The sequence below is a fragment of the Pteropus vampyrus genome, unplaced genomic scaffold (assembly GCF_000151845.1).
Source record: "Pteropus vampyrus isolate Shadow unplaced genomic scaffold, Pvam_2.0 Scaffold643, whole genome shotgun sequence".
Lineage (NCBI taxonomy): Eukaryota > Metazoa > Chordata > Mammalia > Chiroptera > Pteropodidae > Pteropus > Pteropus vampyrus.
This window is the reverse complement of record NW_011889424.1, coordinates 229,583-249,669: the sequence shown is the minus strand read 5'-3', so window position 1 is coordinate 249,669 and position 20,087 is coordinate 229,583. Positions and strand designations below refer to the sequence as shown.

At 34.1% G+C, this 20,087-nt stretch overlaps 1 protein-coding gene across 4 annotated transcripts in view; it reads left to right on the top strand.

The window, feature by feature from the left end:
• PIK3CB (phosphatidylinositol-4,5-bisphosphate 3-kinase catalytic subunit beta) overlaps positions 1 to 20,087 on the top strand; it is a 183,302-nt gene that overhangs the window by 141,386 nt on the left and 21,829 nt on the right. For all 4 annotated transcript variants that reach the window (XM_023525913.1, XM_011385037.2, XM_023525912.1 and 1 more), the window contains 6 exons: positions 566 to 687; positions 3,240 to 3,383; positions 4,593 to 4,692; positions 13,401 to 13,579; positions 14,420 to 14,529; positions 15,692 to 15,770. In XM_023525913.1, coding sequence (XP_023381681.1) covers positions 566 to 687; positions 3,240 to 3,383; positions 4,593 to 4,692; positions 13,401 to 13,579; positions 14,420 to 14,529; positions 15,692 to 15,770 — 734 coding nt within the window. The remainder of the gene's footprint in view (positions 1 to 565; positions 688 to 3,239; positions 3,384 to 4,592; positions 4,693 to 13,400; positions 13,580 to 14,419; positions 14,530 to 15,691; positions 15,771 to 20,087) is intronic.

Here is a 20,087-nt window from a genome sequence, read left to right as displayed (position 1 = left end):
AATAGGAGACTGCCTGTATTTTCTTGTTTATAGAACATAAACAACTAGGTACTATTTATTTCTAATGGGTTACTTATGATTTAAAGGTTTTAAATTTATGGTCAATTAAAAGTTCTGTTAAGTGATAGATTCTCTTAAAATATTAAGAGCTAAAAGTAAACTCTTAAGATAATTTTATGTTGTTGTTAATGAACTTTATATGTAAATTGCCTGTCATTAATTTGAGCCATATAGCTTATATTTTGTACTTTGAGTTTTACCTTTAAGTATTCCTTCATCATTTTGCCCACATGCTTATGTGCATGCGCTCTTTCTCTCTCTTTCCTTATAAAAATTATTTAATGGTTAATGATCATAGAATTATATATTTAGCGCATCATAATATTTCAACTAAGACAATTTTTATTAATCCATATTTTCAGGAATGGATTTTCGGAGGCCTCCATAATTACAAGTATGCTTCTTCTTTCTTTTGACCCATCTCTGCTCCTATATGCCAAGAAAAAATAAATTACTCCCCCCCCCGCCCCCTATAATTTCTGAACCAGTTTTAATTTTTAAACAGCTTCAGGCACTGCTACAGATTTGGCCTAAACTGCCCCCCCGGGAGGCTCTGGAGCTTCTAGATTTCAACTATCCAGATCAGTATGTGCGGGAATATGCTGTGGAATGCCTGCAACAAATGAGGTATCTTCTGTAGTCAGCTTTCTTTGGGGCAAGGAATAACTTGGGGATGGGTAGAGAAGGTGATGTCTGCTTAAATGTCTCATAAGAAAGGAAAAGGCTGGGAATTATTGAGAGTTCAAAGTAGTCATTCCCTTTCTCCCCCTCCCCTCTTCTCTCTCTTCTGTCTCTCATTCTCCTTCACATTTACTCTATATTGTAAATGAACCCCTCCCCCCACCACCAAAAAAAAAAAAGCAAAACAAAACATCCTGAGTCCGAGGTCCCCAAGATTACCCTCAAGTTCCACGATTCACTAGGAAGACTTATAGAACACAGCATATAGTCGTACTCTTGGCTGTGATTTATTATAGCAAAAGGAAAAAGACTCATGAGGCAAAGTATGGAGGAAACCAGGAAAAAGTTCCTAAGGTTTCTTTCCTAATGGAAAGAAATATACTCAGTTTCCCCAGCAACAAGTTGTAACAACATATCTGAAATGTTGTCTACTGGGAAGTTTATTAGAAACTTGGTGGCTAGTCACAAGAACCCTCTGCCTAGCACATACCAAAAATTTAAACTCCCAGAAGGAAACTGGATATTTGTATAGTTTAGGCACTATGAGCCATTCTTACCTGTTAGGGTGGTAGGAAGCCTTTTGAAATCCAGATGACAGCCAAGAGCCAAACTTTTTCAAAGGATAGTCAGGCCTGTTAACGTTAACTCTTCATCTGTTTTAACCACTCAAAATTAATGTTACTATTTTGCCATGATTATTTAAACATTTTTTAATTTTTTATTATTAAGCAAATAACATTACAGCTAAAGATGAAGTCCTCATAGTTTCCTTACCCTAGTGTAATAGGAAGAGATTCTGATTACTTTCACTTTCCAGAAGCAACCATAATCATGAATTTGGTATATATATTTCCATACCACATTTTTCTGTTTTTACCACATTTTTATATCTATAATCATAGACACAAAATAACATTATACATTTAAAAACCATATAATGTGTCTTGCCTTATGTATTGTTTTACATTTTGAAATTCAGCATTAGGTTTTTGAGGTCAGTCTCTCCCATTACATATAAATGTAGTAATTTATTCCTTTTACTATAGTATAATATTCTGACATAGGGATATATCTTATTCCACTCTCCTATTGAGGAACATTTTAAATTTTCTCCATATTTGTCTGTTATAAACCATGCTGCAGTGAACATGCTTATACAGTCCCCTTTGGGCAATACATATGTTTGAATCTCTGGATTTATTTGAAATGTTATTATTGAGATAGTCTCAAAAAATGGGCATTTTCAGGTTTATCCATTTCCTTTTAGCCTCAAAAATGAGGGTTAATACTTTATGGCTATTTGAAAAATTAAAGTTCTCAGAAAATTATGGATATGTTGATCCTTTTTCTTTTTAAAATTGTATATGTTTTAAACCATGTGATACCCAAAAGAAATTACACAAATTCATCAAAAGTGATTATCTGGAGGGAGTAAAATTAGATGTATAAGGAAAGAGGATACTCCTTTTATTTCTGTATTTCCTTTCTGTCTTTATACTATTTATAGGTTTTATAATGGCCATGGATTTTATAATAAATTTAATGAAGATTGTTGTGTAGTTTTAAGAAATGAGGCTCTCCCAGTTGCTCATCAGTCTCCCTAAGTTTGCATTAGGCTGAATCAAGTGTTTTTCTTAAAGATATTGATCCCTAGGAGGAGGTGGCTATGCTCCCAATGTTCCATATAAGTAGTTCTGATGCATTTCCCTAGGATAAAATTTCTTGTTACGAGGTTTTATATCTTGGTATGTAGTACCTTGGATTTCAGTCCCAGATCTGCTTAGATTACTTTCTTAATCATTTATTGTCCAAGACTATAGTAAATAAGTAGTGGACTTGGGATTCATATCTTACCCAACTGCTGGCCTCTGATGGGAATGTTTACATGTGAATGGTTTGGAGATGGACACAAAACAGAGAACCACTAACCTTAATTCAGCTCAGTTAATTAAAGTATTGTTATATTCAGTGAATCAATTCCCACTTATAAATGAACTCATTTCTTTATCTTTCAAACTATTTGAAGTTAAGATTCTAATGGTTCATTGGTTATCTGGGAAAAACAATTACTTCGCTCTAAGGATAAGAAAGGAAAACAAACTGTTAAAGTACTGATAGAATTTTTATTTAAAAAAACTGATTGGTTAGGTAAGTATACAACATTTTTTAGCATGATCAGAAATCAGTACCTAATTTTTTATAACGCTAGGCTGATTGTAAATACAATCATCCATTGTATCAACCTAGTTAATTTAATAAAATGATCCGTGTATCTGTTCTTTGCTCCCTTCTATTCTTTCTCCTGCCCATCTGAAATCCTCAGTTTTTCTTGTGTCACTGTAATAGTGAAACAGTGAATGTAAGCATGCAACAAACTTGACCCAAAAGAACCATCGTGTTTCAGTAAGTTAGTATTTGATAGTTTGATAGGAAGGGATCTTTTTCTGGCACAGGGTGTTGAGAAACTTACTGTGTCTTTTTTTTTTTTTTTTTTTCAGTGATGAAGAACTCTCTCAGTATCTTTTACAGCTGGTGCAAGTTTTAAAATATGAGCCTTTTCTTGATTGCGCCCTCTCTAGATTTTTATTAGAAAGAGCACTTGGTAATCGGAGGATAGGACAATTTCTCTTTTGGCACCTTAGGTAAGTATTTTAGATTTCATTTTGAGTCCACCTGTTCTTTTGTAAATATAAATCAGTATACTACAGGACATTTAGCCAAAACAATGACCTGCTTTAGTTGTTTCTGAGTCATCTATAACATTGATACTCTCTTCGTGTCTTCTCCTATTTCTTGATACCCAAACCCTTCATTTTAAATATTTGGCAAAGTAATTCAGATAAGTTTCTCTCCATACCTCTTTGATTTTTAACTGAAACTAATAATTAGTGTATTGCTGTTTTCTTTTAAAGTGTATTTATTGTGTTATATATTTGGACTAAAAAACAGACTTCTTTCTTCCACAAGGTTGTGGGTAGTAATATTATATCATTGCTAGTATTAGGTAAAGATTTTAAAGTTTTTCTATAACAATGGCAACTTCTTTATTAACTTAGGTCATTTTCAGAAGTACATGAACCTTATTTCACCAAATTATATAGGAGTAAAATCAGGAAAAAGAACTAAGTTTATTTAGTTTCCAATGAAAATTGTCGATTCCTCAGTTCTGACTCTATACTGAGACATTTTTGTTTTTTTCATCTGGACTTCAGAGTATTGAAAGTAATGAGTATCAGGAAAAAAAAACAACTTTTAGGCTGAGCTTCTTAAGTAAAATAATCTCTATAGTATTTTGTCATGTTAATTTTTGGGTTCTATTTCTAGATCTTGATTTAATTATTATTAAGAGTTTTCTTTTCTTATTTTTAACTTGTATTCTTTTCTCATCCAGTTCAGTCTCCTTATTTATACCTCTCAGAGAATAACAAAATATGGTATTCCTTTTTTTCCCCCCAAATATGTACACTATTCTTTAGGAGAGAGAAAATTGAATAGAAGCTAATTGAGAGATTAGTCAATTGTGTAATGAGTCAGATTTTTGTGTTTCATCTTAATTGTCTCTAAATTGGTAATATTACCTTTTCACACAAAAAGCATGTAAGGCGAGATGTGAAAATTTTGGATTTCTTAGAGTAAAGAATTAACTAATTATAAAATCTCATATCTTTTTGAACTATGATATTTAAAGAATTCGAAAGTTGACCATCCAACTGATAATTTTTCACAAGAGGATGTGTCCTTCTTTGGTTAGCATCATAAGTTAATTTTATAATAGAATAAAGAAGTCAGTAATTTTATTTCCTGATATGAAATGTTTGATAAACTACCATAATATTATTAACTTTCTGCAGATCAGAAGTGCACATCCCTGCTGTCTGCATACAATTTGGTGTCATTCTCGAAGCATACTGCCGGGGAAGCGTCGGGCACATGAAAGTGCTTTCCAAGCAGGTATCGACTTGTTTTAATCTTCATTCAGTTTGCCACATGGCATACGATAAATTGTATCATATGCTATTTCTTTCATTTTATTATTTCATAGAGTTTTCAATAACTGAACCTGATAAATACATTTTTAAATGAAAATTTAAGTCAAGCAGTGAAGTTTCAACAAACTTAGCAGAAGAGCATTAATTGAATGCTACTTGAAAAATTAGTTAGTATTCCTTATAGTATTTATAGTAATTACCATGCCTTAAATTTTAATTGGAAATACCTGTTTAGGTATGCCTAACAATGGGTTTGTTGGTGATGGTGACAATGGTCACGAAACCTTTAGACCCTGTATTTTCATATTCCTGAGTTACTCTTTCCTGTTAGTGTAGTGTTTATGATTCATTAGTTTTAGACTGAGCTATTTTAAAACCTAAATTGATAGTTGCCGCTTCCAGAATTCAGAATCCTAAACCTGCTTTTTCAAACCATATGTATATATATGTGTGTGATATTAGTGATATTAATAGGTCATATATTAATTGCTTGTTCTATACCAGGAACCATCAGAAGAGTTTTAATTATGTTATTTTATTGTACTCCTAATAAGACACCACAGTACTTACCAAACACTCTCTGGATTTGACAAGGGGAAAACCTGAGACTCCAAGAAATTAAGTGACTTGCCTAAAACCTCACAACTTTAAGTGACAGAAATAATTTTCAAAGTTAGGCCTGTCCAGCTATAAAACTAAAGTGTTTTGTTTTGTTTTTAAATACTGGGAGTTTTCAAATCTTTTTAGCAGCACAACTCTTTCCTTTTAAAATCAAAACTTAAACACAGATCCAATATGTGAAATAGAAAATAATGTCATTTTATCAGTATAAATGTATTTTTGAAGCCAAAATAAAGCAAAAGCCATTTAACAGAATCATGAAGCTTTTTTATTGAACATAGAATTTCAAAATTGGGTTATTATTGATAATTATAGTCTTGGTATCCCATTATTTCTGTATTTTGTTTTGGAGATGATCCTGATTTATAAATAGCAAAGTAATTGCAAATTGTAACAGGTTTTTTTAATAGCTTGCTTGCAAATGAGAAGCACAATCATGACCCAGGCTTGATTTGCTTGTGGGACCTTGGTCCCCTGAAGGATGACATGAGAGCATTTCTGCCCTCAAAATAAAGCAGCACTATATTCCAGCTTCTTCATGCTGAAACCCTTCATTGACAGATAACAATAGTATGCTTTTGTTCCCTAGCAGTAATTTTTTCTGAATTGAGTATTATCTAACCTCATACAAGGTTTTCTTGGTGGTTTAATATATATTTACTCAGAACCTACTATATGCCAGGGTTTATATTAGGTATTGGTGATGTGAAGTCAAATTAGCTGTGTTGCTGTCATCAAGGAGTTTATATTCCATAGAGTAGGTGTACATATCAGTGATTAAGTATTATGATACAAGTTTGTTACATGCATATTATAGAAGCACAAAAATGAGATACATAACCTATTTTAGGACATTAGGGAAGAATTCACAGTAGAGGTGACCGTTATGGTTGGTTTTGTTGGTCTAATTGGTGTTAGCCAGATGGAGAGTGTTAGTGTTCTACAGAGAAACAAAACCAATAAGATCTACGTGTGTGTATATATAGAGAAAGTGAACAGGGAGTGAGATTGAGATTTATTATAAAGAATTGGTTCATATGATTATGGAGGCTAAGAAGTCCCAAGATCTGGAGTCAAGCAGGCTGGAAACCCAGGAGAGCTGATGGTGTAGTTTCAGTCCAAGTTTGAAAGGCTGAGAACCAAGAGAGCCAATAGTATGTAAGTTCTAGTCTGAAAGCAGATAAGCTTGACACCCAAGAAGAGCTTACCTAAAGGCGGGAAAAGACCTATGTCTACTCTCAAAGCAGTGGGCAGGTGGGGTTCCTTCTTACTCATGAAGGGTTTGCCTTTTTGTTCTGTTCAAGTTTTAAGATGTTTGGATGAGGCCCACTCACATTATGGAGGGCAATCTGCTTTTCTCAGTCTATTGATTCCAGTGTTAATCTCATCTGAAAACACCCTCACAGACACACCTAGAATAATGTTGGACCAAATGTCTGGGTACCTCATGGCCCAGTCAAGTTGATACATAAAATTAACCAGGGCAGATCAACTAAGCATCTATATATAGATCCTTAAACCATACTTAATCTCCAAATAAAGGTAATAACAAGGTCACAGTTTTACCTAACAAGATAGAACTACCCTGAGTATACCAAAAAAGTGCTCTAACAGACTCTTTCCCAGAAAGGCAGTAATGTCCTTGAGTGGTATTTATCCTTTTCCTTGATATCCTATAAATTAAATACTATGATGTAAAATTAATAACACTTCAATACTATGATATAAAGCCAATACATCTTATGTTACATGGTAAGGGAATAAGAATGGGAAAAAAACAAAAAACATTTGCTGTACATACACAACACACAAACACATATAACAAAATGAGCAGGAGATACTCATGACAGTTACCCTTCATTTTTATAACTGATCATGTAATCATAGCTGGTATTTATCACTACTTTCTTTCAACCTATTCTGTATTCTCTTTGCCTTTAGCAAGTAGCTTTGTTGTGGTTCTTTACCTGCTGGAATGAGCCAAACCTTCATTCTTGAAGGGTCTAGGTCATTAGTAGTACTCCCTGGATTGGCTTATAATTTCCTGTTGATCTTAATTACAGGGCCTGGTAATGCCAAGAGATCTCCTGTATTCTAGACATACTTTTCCTTACCTCCAATTTGGAGTAGTAAGCCAATTTCCCCTTGGTAGTCAGGATCAATTACTTCAGCCAGCACCGTAATGCCCTTCTTTGCCTGTTGTTCCAGAGGAATGAGGAGTGCAAAGTGGCTGGGAAGGAGTCTTAACTTCCAGTTCACTAGCATCATTGTTATGTCTGCCAGTGGAAGCGTTTCTCTCTTTGTAACTAAGACCACTATGCCAGAAGAGCATAAGGTCGCAAGAACAGGAAGTAGAACAGTTGAGAGTGGATCATCATGAGAGCAGTCATAGTACCACCTCCATTTCTACACCATGATTCCCAGAGCCATGAATTTTAGCTGTGGGAGAAACAGCATCATATGTTGGCCACCGATTCAGAGCAGATACAGCCTTCTGGAGAACCGTGCCCTAGCCCTGCAAGGTATTGCCACCTAGTTGGCACGGCAACTGAGTCTTCAAAAGGCCAGCAGTGTTCCATCACCAAATCGAAGTCTTCAAAAGCACAGCAGTGTTCCATCACCAAATCGAAGTGGCATATACTTCGATTTTATTAAGCTAGCTACATTAGAATGGTGGGGAATATGGTTAAGACCAGCGAATTCCATGAGCACAAGCCTATTGCTGTACTTCATTTGCTGTGAAATGAGCTTCTTGATCAGAAGCAGTGCTGTATGGAATACTATGATGGTGTCCATGGTTGGTAGTTTTGACAGAAACATTGAGTGTAGGGAAGGCAAGTCTGTATCCAGAATATATGTTCCAATAAGAACAAAACACTGTCTCTTTCATAATGGAAGCAGTCCAGTGTAATCAGCCTGTCACCAGATAGCTAGCTGACCACTCTGAGTAAATGGTGCCACATGGGGCACTCAGTGTTGGTCTCTGCTGCTGGCATAGTGGTCATAGCCAGGTGGGCTTTGATGAGTGGAGGTCCATGTTGCTGAGCCCATATATAACCTCTGTTCTTGTCACCTTGGCCACTTTGTATATGAAACCATTGGGTGATGACAGGGATGGCTGAGGAAAGAGACTGAGTGGTATCCACAGAATGGGTCATTCTATCCACCTGATTATAAAAATCTTTCTCTTCCAAGGTCACCCTTTGGGCATCCAATAGGATGCAAATATCTTTATGTTTTTGCCCATTCAGAGAGGTTTGTCACATACTTTCCCCCAAAATTTCCTTGTCACTAATTTTCCAGTCATGTTTCTTCTGAGTCCCTCACCATCAGCCAAACTTTGGTCACAGCTCATGAATTGGTGTGTAATTTCACATATGGCCTTTTCTCCTTCCAAGTAGAATAAACAGCCAGGTACACTTTCCAGAGTTGTACTGACTTTGGAAGGATTTCCCTTCACCATTGCCCTTCAGGGGTGTTCCAAAAAGGGGTGTAGTATCATAGTTTTCCACTTCGTATAGTGCCAACATATTGTGCTGAACCACCTGTAAACCATGTTTGAGTCTTCTCTTCCTATGTCATCTGATGGTAGGGAACTCCTCATGAGGCCATAGGTACAAGCTGGGAGAGAAAAGGTAGTACAACAAGAGTAGGAGACCTTGGGCATTTGAGTCACTTCTTCATGTAATTTACTTGTGTCTTCAGAGCCTGCTTAATCTCGTATATGCCACTTCGATTTGGTGATGGAACACTGCTGTGCTTCGCCCATCTTTATGGCTTGGTGGGTCAGATAACACCCAGTTCATGACAGGCAGTTCAGGTTGCATGGTTACTTGGTGGCCAGTGGTTAAGCTTTTAGTCTCTACTGAAGCCCAGTAGCAAGCTAAGAGCTGATTCTCAAAAGAAGAGTATTTATCTGCAGGGGATGGCAGGCATTTTTTTTTTTTTTTTAGAATCCTAAGATCCTGTGGTATGATTCACCTATAGGGGACTGCCAGAGGCTCCAAACAGTATCCCTATGTGCCACTGACAATGCAAACACCATTGGATCTGCCGAATCATATGTCCCTAGTAGCAGAGCAGCTTGCACAGCAGTCTGGACCTATTGTAAAGACTTGTCTTGTTCTGGACCTCACTCAAAAGTGGTACCTTTTCAGGTTACTTGGTAAATAGGTCAGAGTACATACCCACATGAGGAATATATTGTCTGTAGAAGAGGCCCCCTAGGTGTCGTTCTTTATTTTAGTTGTAGAAGTGGCCAGAGCAAGAAATTATTCTTCACCTTAGGAATATCCTGACATGCCCCACACCACTTGAACCCTGGCATTTTAAATGAGATAGACAGCCCCCAATTTTTGTCAGATTTACTTCCTACCCATTAATGTAGAAATTTCTTTAAGTCTAGAGTAGTTGCTCCTTCTTCCTCAATAGATTCAGTCAGCATAATGTTATCAGTGTAATGGACCAGAGTGGTACCTTGCGGAAGGGAAAGGCAACCAATATCTCTGTGAAATGAATTATGATATGGGGCTGGAGAGTTGATATACCCCTGAGGAAGGACAGTGAAAGTATATTGTTGGCTTTGACAGCTTAAGCAAGCTGCTTCTAGTGGGCCTTATTGACAGGTATGGAGATAAAAGTATTTGTCAGATCAATAGCTATATACCAGGTACTAGGGGATGTGTTACTTTGCCCAGGCAATGAAACCACATCAGACATACCACCTGGTGAGTGTTATGATAATCCACTATAAATCTCCAAGATCCATCTGTCTTCTGCACAGTCCAGATAGGCAAGCTGAGTGGAGATGTGATGGGAATCACCACCCCTGCATATTCTAAGTCATTGATGGTGGCACTAATCTGTGCAGTCACTCCAGGAATGCATCCAGCTTTTGGTTTACTGTTTTCTTAGAAAAAGGCAGTTGTAATAACTTCCACTTGGCCTTCCCCACCATAATAGTCCCCACTCCACACATTAGGGAACCAATAATGGGATTCTGCCAGCTGGTGAGTGTATCTATTTCAATTTTGCATTCCAGAACTGGAGAAATAACCACAGGATAGGTTTGGGCTCACTGGGCCCATTGTGAAACAGCTCTGTGGTAAAACTTAATTGTTAACTTGACCTGTGTAAGCCCCTACTCTGTCTGGTGGCTCTATGACATTTTGGGTCTTCTGGAATTAATGTCAGTTTAGGGTCAGTGTCCAGAAGTCCCTGATAAGTTTGATTACTTCTTTTTTCCCAGTGTGCATTTGCCATGGTAAAAGGTCCCTTTGGGGAAGCCAGGGAAAATTTAATTTCAGTCTGGTATAGGAGAATTCACAGATGTCATTTGGCACGATGGAATGTTAGGGCAATTATCAACTTTAGTGTGGTTTTGTCTGTGGGTTCATGTTAAAGAAATGAGTCCTGAATTTTTACAACTTAAGTGTTTATTATTGTCGTGTAAATGTCAAACTATTAGTTGTATGTGATTAGAAGTAAAGCAGGGTAGCTTCACCTAACTGATACTATCTGAAACCAGTATATTCAGTCAACTTAGCTAAAATTTCCTCTCGTATTAAAAATCCTCTCTCAGACTTTTATTTTTGGTACATCATTTTTTTTTTCTCATGGCAGAGATTCCCCTACCTTGCTATCCTTTCTAACCTCTCCCTCTCTTTCATTTGAAGGCCATTTGTTTCTCTGCTCCTAACCTTCTACTCATTCCTATAACACTCCGGCATCCCAGCCTATTTTTAAAATAGATCCCTGTAGTAATTCCCAGTTCCACTGTACTTTTCTATCTCATTTGCATTGCCAGAGGAACTCCCATAGCTTTTCGTAGATGATTTAATATTGATGATTTTTCATTCATGTTAAAACCAATTATATCTGATCCCTCCCTTTTGGAAAGCCTGTTAATGATGGTAATAATTGCTTACACTTATTCACTACTCATTATGGCTCACTTATTCTTCACAATAATATGAGATAGTTGAGATAGTTACTATTAATCATCTTAATTTTATAGTCCCCTTAAATCTATCTCATACCTATCAATGTCTCATGTTCATGACTACCATTCTAGTCCAATTCATTATCCTTTCTCATCTGGATGTCTTCATTAACCTCCTAAGTTGTACCCTTTGTTTCCATTCTTGTCCCCCCAAACTCCCACCCCCATTCTGTACAAAGCAGATATCTTTTTAAAATGTAGATGTATTACGTCATCCCCCTCTTTTTCTGTCATTTTCCTTTTTTAAATCCCTGCAAAAATTTTTATTCCATGGGGAATAAAATCTGAACTCTTTGTCAAAGTCTATAAGGCCACGCTTGATGAAGTCCCTATTTCTTTGACCTCACTTATATAATCAAACCACACTGGACATTTTCTTGATTCTCAGGAACCTCAGCTTAACTTTTATAACAGCAATCATGTGACTCATGTATGATCGCATTATTCTTACTCTTCTTGACTGATGTATAACAAAGGGAGACTACCTTTTACATGGCAGTTCTTGTTATCACTGTAAACTTATAAAAAAGACAAGGTGTTGAAACACTTAAAGTATTTGACTTATGGCTATGTGAGTATTCAGGACACTATTCTAGGAAATGGATATCAACACAATTAGTGATGGAGCATGAAAATTCACAACTGTACAAACATGGAAGAAATTCAAATTTGAAATACTTCAAAGAGTTCCTGTTTGCATAGTCTATTTTTTAGCTGGTTCCCTTTTCACCAGTATTTGTACAACTCCTGAAATTGTTGAGAAATGGAGTGTCTGTGGTTTTAACAGATGACTAACTTGGCAAGTTTCAGCCATCTCGATTTTATCAACAAGCTACATAGAACTTTCTCAGTTTCCTGTGAGCAACCCCTCAGCCTGTCTGTAGAAACCATATGTCTGAATTCACCTCCCTACAAAGTCTTAGTGGTTTTTTTGCATAGAAGCAGGGTTTGAAAATGAAAATATGATGTCAAATAAATCTTCCGTTTATGGAAATTCAAGCCATGGCGTTCATAATGTTTGTATGCATATTTTATATGCTTGTTATGTACAACTTACGTGTTGTACACACTCTTTTTATCATAATGTTTGTATGCGTATTTTATGTGCTTGTTATGTATAACTTACGTGATATACGTACTGTTTTTGTTTTATTTACATACTCTGTTTTAATCATTAGTTGTTTCCAGTTTTAATACCATAAAGATAAAGTAAAATATTCCTTTTGATTTAGGGTTGGTCAAGGCTGTCTTATGCATTTTTACATATTATGACATGGAAAGACCCTCAGTTATTAAACAATAAAGTTGACTTTTAAGCACAGTGGTTTTGATTCAGTTGGCCATTGTTGATTTACTTTGTACTACTTGCATAAGCTTTTTTTCATTTGCATAAGTTTTGATAGCCAGAGTTCATTATAAAAACAAACAATTTCAACTTATATGTCTATGTTCTTATTTTATTATATGAAAATCCATTTTAACTTATTATTGGAAAGAGAAGATACTGAGAAGATATCATATAAGAGTAATGACAAGAAGTAGATAATAGCGTTAAATGTCAGGAACCCCATGGTCTTCTTGTACATTGGTTTTCCTCTTATACTATGGAGTTGGCCACATGGAGTGAGTGGTTCACGTTAGTTGTGTTTCAAATTCTGTTACTCAGTGAGCTGCAGAGTTCTGAGTGGTTTAGGTTTCATACATATCTTCTTACCCACTATCCGTCTCCCTTTACTTTTCTCTAATTTGTTAAAATTTCATTTAAGAAAAAGGTTCAAGAAAGTTTGAAAAATGGTACTTTACTTAACACGTGGTAAAAGTAAGTTTTTTATTTTGTTATATCTAATATGTTTGTCATAAGCCAAGCACTGTTTTTACTTTAGCTGATTGTCACTCTGTGTGTGTGTGTGTGTGTGTGTGTGTGCGCGCGCGCGCGCGTGCTGGGAGTGGAGAGTGGTTATTGATTAATATGATCACATGATATTTTAGTACTTTATATTATTTTTAACCGTAAATGAATTTTGGTGGTGGGGAAACTTATTTTTCAGGTTGAAGCACTCAATAAGTTAAAAACTTTAAATAGTTTAATCAAACTGAATGCAATGAAGCTAAACAGAGCCAAAGGGAAAGAGGCCATGCACACTTGTTTAAAACAGAATGCTTACCGGGAAGCCCTCTCTGACCTGCAGTCACCTCTGAACCCATGTGTCATCCTCTCAGAACTCTAGTAAGTGACTGTCTGTGCTGTGCTCACTGAATCGCCCATGAAAATAGCAATAAAGAAAGGATTTCTAAGTGACTGCCTTGGGGGAGGAATAGAGCCAGCTGTTAGCCCAGTAAGTGGAATGTAATTAAAGAAGAGAAATCTTAAAGTCCTCAAGTTGATTTTTTGTGTTCAATAGGATGTATGTCTGCTAGCTAAATTTACCTCTTGGGTTAGTGAAAGGTATTACAAGTTAATTTCCTTTCAGTTGTATGGAATTTGTTTTCTATTACTGGTTTCTAAGAGTTGAAAATCCTATGTAAGCAAAATATTGGCAACCATCATTTACTAATTAACTTATTTTAAAATTATTTACTAATTAATGTTTCTATTTCAAAATGAGATCTTGAATGAATATGGAAAATTATTTCCCACTTTTTCATTTTCTACAGAAGTAGTAATGGAAAAGCAATAATGTGCATTCAGTATTTAAAACTGATCCCTTTTAAAGAAATGAAGAATGAACTCTTAATAATCCTAATTTTAATCCAATAATATATTCTGTTATTGACTATATATAACAACATGAAGTTAAGGAAGAATAGGAAAGAAAAGGAGGAATTTTAAATGTAGGTAGTGAGAAGAGCAAACCTAGGTTTTCAGTCCAGCCCATCTGGCATCACTACATGTCAACCAAGGCTGTCATCCTGGTTTCTTTTCTATCAAGAGAAAATGTTCTAGTTCTGACTTCTGCAGACTGGAACAGTTAAGGGGTTCTCCCAAGCCTAGTCTATCATGGCAAAATTATAGTCTTGCCATATCTTTAAATTGAAGTGGGCTAATTTTCCCCTTGTTTGATTTCAGTGTTGAAAAGTGTAAATACATGGATTCTAAAATGAAGCCTTTGTGGCTGGTGTACAACAACAAGGTGTTTGGTGAGGATTCAGTCGGAGTGATTTTTAAAAATGGTGATGGTATGTACTGAGGTTTTTACAGTGCCAATTTCCTTAGTATTTCTTCATTTGTTGTCAATTTACTTTATCCGAAAGGTAATATGTAAATGTGTCACAATGGCAGCCAGTATCGGTAGCTATCAATGGTCATAAGGTTGAATTCAGCATGTTCTCAATTTAGCCCTTCTTTCCCTTTTGGAAATTGACTTCTACAGCTTACTTACCTACATTGTTCTAATAAAACTCCTTTTTTCCTACAAAATACAAAGTCTGTCTATTCCTTTCGTGAAAAGCTTGTGACATACAACAGAGCATTTTCAATAATGTGTTCATATATCTTATTTCAGTGATAATAATTTTGATATTTCTGCCGTAGTTTTGTATTTTAATAAAATATCTTACTGACCCACATTTTATAAAGGAAATACCTCTGAAGTAACCATACCAACCAGAAGGTAGCCATGACTGCTAACATTTGCTAGTTGTGTGACTAAAGGCAAGTCAGGCGAAATTAATTGAGCTTCAGGTTCCATGAAGATTATAGCATCTATATGTTGGGATTCTTAAAAGGAATTAAGTGAACTAACATAAGTAAATGTGCTTACCATAATATATACTTACAACTATTTTTAAAAGATCTTGTAGTGTTTTGCCAGACATTTAACACCACTTGACTGTATGAATGTCATTATGTGGAAGTCACTACTTTTCACAGCCTCTGTTACCTCAGAATTATGCTTGGAAATCATAAACAAAATAAAATATTACTATTTTATGAACTCATCATGCAGTTACTACTTATGCGATTTTTAAGAACTTCCTGTGCATCTTTAAACAAGAAGGAAAAAAATTAACAATGCGAATTTATGTGGATGCTGTAATACAGCATTACTGTGTTAGAACAGTGTTACAGTATCCATACAAATAGTATAATAGCTTACACATTGTAAACAGTTAAAATATTTTTATACTTAATTTCTGAAATAGTGTTACAGGGCTTTGTTAATCAACAAACCTAGTATTTAACATTACAAATATGATCAGCATTGAAATTTTGGGAAAAAATAAGCACAGTATTTGTCAACGGTTTTAGCTAATTCTAGCTGAATTAGCTAATTTTGAATTAATGTTAGTAGTCATAAAATGAAAAGCATTTATAATAAAGCAGGGTTTTTCCCCTTAGATTTACGACAGGATATGTTGACACTCCAAATGCTGCGCTTGATGGATTTACTGTGGAAAGAAGCTGGTCTTGATCTTCGGTGAGATTTCTAGTGAATTATTTTTGTCTCATGTTGTTATTTCTTCCATAGCAAAATTTTAAAAACTTTTTGTTAATTCTTTCCCTCCTGCTATTATTGTTAACTTTTTTCAGAATAATATTTATATAGCATTTTGCAGTTTACAGTGTACTCTCGAGTATATTATCTTATTTAAACCTCATCAGGTATCAAATTATATATGTGACGGTGATTCTGGAAAGAAGAAGTAGGTTTGAACTTCTATTAAAGCCTGGACAGACAGCAAGAGTCATGTTTTAACCCAAGATTTTAAAGTTGCTATCAGGGAGCATGCACTGATGGTCATAGGAGTGACAAGGCCAGAGAAAGGACTGCCCCCTCCACTTACTTGGCCTAATAATATTGATTCCTCTGCTTACTTGAAAGGGAAGAGTTTAGGTAGGCTCTTAGGGTTTTTAGCTTGCCACCATTATTTAGGGTAGACAGTGAGCAAGGAAGGTTTATGGCAACAGAAAAAAAGGAAACATAATGGATTTTAAAAGCTTAATTATTATCAAATTTTCTAAGGTAAAGAGCAAATAAAGATAATTCCAAATAAAATGTTGATATATTTACATAAAAATATAATATTTGAATGTCAACCAACAAAATTAAAAGTCAGACCTCACATTGGGCATTATATTTATAATGAATAGTACGGGGGATAATAATCTAATAATCTTAAATATTTAAAGAACTCTTAAAAATAAATATTTGGAAAAAATCTAGAAAAGCTATTTATACAAGATATAAAATAAATAAGCTAATAATTATGTGAACACTGTCAGTTCCAATGCAAAAGTACAAATTACAAGAACAATTGGATACCATTGATTTCCTAGCAAAAATTTTGTTGAATGATAATCTAGTCTAGGACACTATTGGAGCAACAGAAATGCAAGTATTTTTATATACCATTATAAATTATTATAAATGTCTCTGTAGCAAGTATTTTCAGAATTTACTTTAAAATTAGAAATGTAGACAGATTTATGCACAAAGACATTCATCCTTGCTTTATTTAAAATTTAAAAAATTAGATCATCCTTTTGAACATTTGCTCAAATAGTAAAATAAAAGTTTAAAAAATTATTAGGTTTTCCATGTGACCGAATATCTCAGGTATTTAAAAATATTATTTATAGAGAATTGCTTAACAATTTAGAGAAAGTACGTATCTTCAAGTGTAAAATAAGTATGATGCAAAAGTAGTTTTATAAAATTATTTCAATTGTGTTAAAAATTCACTGAACTATGATACACTGAACTGTTGACAGAAACTAAAATGGTAATAGTCGTTTCTGAGTGGTGAGATTAAAGGTGATTCCCGCCCCGCCAACCTTTATCCATATCTGTAGTTTTCTACAATGGGCATCTCTTTTAATCAAGGAGAGAAAAACATTAAGCATGTTTCATGATGAATGCACGTCCATACAGTTTTTAAACTTTTATAATTAATTTCATCATTTACCTAATTCTTTGTATTTTTAAATTGTGTAGTGTTTCAAATATGAAAGTATAGAAGATAATTTAAAGCAATTTTTATATTCTAATATCTAAATTTAATAAACACATTTAGCAGTTAAATGACAGATGTTAGCATGTTTCCCTATTTACTTTTCTTAAAAGGAATTAAACGTGCAGATAAAGTTAATGTATTTTCATCCTATTCTCCTTACTCACATCTCAGAATTAACCATTATTCTAAAGCTGTAATACATGTTTTTGTGCTTTTACTCTATATTATATATCTGTTGTATGTTTTAAACTTTAAATGGTATATTACAAGTAACTTTTGCAGTTTACTTTTTTCTCATTTTGTTGAGATTTATCAAGATTATTATGTGAAGTTCTAATTCATTATTTTTACTTTGCTACTAATGCTTTGAATAAATATAAAAATTTATCCATTTCTTTAATAGTAATTGTTTGTGTTCACCCTTCCCCCCCCCAAAAAAAATCCCTATAGTTTACACACTACTAAATCTGTTTACATATGGAAGAGTCCTTTAGTTTATATAGCCAGAAGTGGAATTGCAGAGTCATAAGATGTATTTTTGGCTTTACTGCTGTTGCCCAAATGCCTTCCCAAATGGTCGTACCAGTATTATGTTTCCACACAGAAATATCTCCTTGCACTAGTTAATTTTATGCAAATCTAATGGCTATAACATGGTATCGTGTAGAATTGTAATTTGCATTTCTTTTGTTAGTAGTTTGGGTGAGTATGTTTTCAGTGTTTAAAAGTATTGTGTTTTCTCTCTGCTATAAATTACTTAGGTTCTTTTAAGGATTATTCTTTTTGTTATATTATTTAAAAAAATCTTTCCATGTAAAATTATATTAAAGATATTCTCTTTTTTAAACATGTTAATTGGGGTGACATTGGTTAATAACATTATATGCATTTCAAGTGTATAATTCTGTAATACATCATCTATACCTTGCATTCTTTTGTCATCATATATTTGACTCCCTTTATCCTCTTTGTCCTCCCCTTACAGCCCTTTCCCCCTGGTAACCATCATACTGTTCTCTGTATAAGTTTGTTTTGTTTATTCATTTGTTGCTTCCTCTTTTATATCCCACATATGAGTGAAATCATTTGATTCTTGCTCTCTTCTGTCTGACTTATTTCACTTAGCATGATACTCTCAAGATCCATCTATGTTGTCCCAAATGGCAATATTTCATCCTTTCTTATGGCTGCGTAGTATTCCATTGTATATATGTACCACATCTTTAAAGGTACTCTCTTATATTTTATTTTGCAAATTTTAAACTTGGTGTGCTTTCCCCTCTTCTTCTGTTTCTGCAAAAGTTTGGAATTGGTGTTCCTTTGAGTCTAGGTTTTTTTGATTACTTATTTTCCTTAATGCTTATTGGACTCTTCAGTTGTTTTCCCTCTTGAGTCAGTTTTGAGGCTAAGAATTGTCCAGTTCATTATTAGTATTTTCAATGTATTACCATACATTTCTTATAACATCCTCTTGTAATTTTAAAATCTCTGCTCTGTTTGCTCTTTTTCTCCTTTTGCATGTATAAAATTATTTTATATGCACTGTTTTTTCCTTATTAGTCTTATTAGAGGTTTGATTCTTAGTGTTTTAAAAGAATGGGTTTCTAATTTTATGTGTTTTCTTTTACCAGTTATTACCTCTTTTTGGTTTCTTTCTTTTTCTTGTGTTTATTCTACTATTTCGATCTTTGAGATGAACACTTTGAACATTAATTTTCATTCTCTTTTCATACATATAATTTAAACCATAAATTTTATTTATTGCCTTAATTGCACCCTACAAGTTTTAAATTGTACTTATTTATGCACTTTCATATTACATCAAACTATATAGAATTCATTCTAAATGATTCATAATTTTCATTTTTATTTCTTCAACTCTTGAAATAGTTTAAATTATTTTAACTTCCAAATACATTAGCTTTTTTATGTTTTTATGATTTCTAATTTTATCATTATCAGATTATGTGGTATGTATAACATCAATGTCATATTTCTTAAGAATTTCTTTATGCCTTAGCATATATGTCCAATTTTTCTAAACATCCTGTTTGTGATCGAAAAGATTCCAGATGCTATAATTATTAGTTGTAAGGTTATAAATTAGCCTATTGTATTAAATTTGTTAATTGTGTTCAAGTCTAAATTCTCATTAAATTTGTTACTTCAGAGGTATGTTTAAACTTCCCATTGTAATTGGCATTTGTTAATTTCTGCTTGCAATTTTGTCAATTTTTTCATTGTGGTTTTAATTTGCATGTCCCTAATGACTAATGATGTTGGCCAGCTTTTCATCAGGTTGTTGGTCACTTGTATATCTTTGGAGAAATATGTATTCAAGTCCTTTGCTCATTTTTGAATTGAGTAGTCTCAATTTTTGAGTTATAAGAATCCTTAATATATTTTACATAGTAGACCTCTATTAGATAAATTATTTACAAATGTTTTCTCCCATTCTGTGGGTTGTCTGTTCACTTTCTTGATATTGTTCTTTGAAGCACAAAGTTTTAAACTTTGATGAAGTCCAATTTGTCTGTTTTTTCTTTGGTTACTTGTGTTTTGGTGTTAGGTCTGAGAAACCATTGTCTAATACACTGTCATGAAGATTTACACCTGTGTTTTCTTCTAAAAATTTTATTTTATCTTTTATAATGGAAGCTATTAATTCATTTTTATTTCATATTTTTATATGGTATGTAGAAGGAATCCAATTTATTCTTTTATATTAGGATATCAGGTTATTTCAGCATCATTTGTTGAAAAGACTATTATTCTTTGTT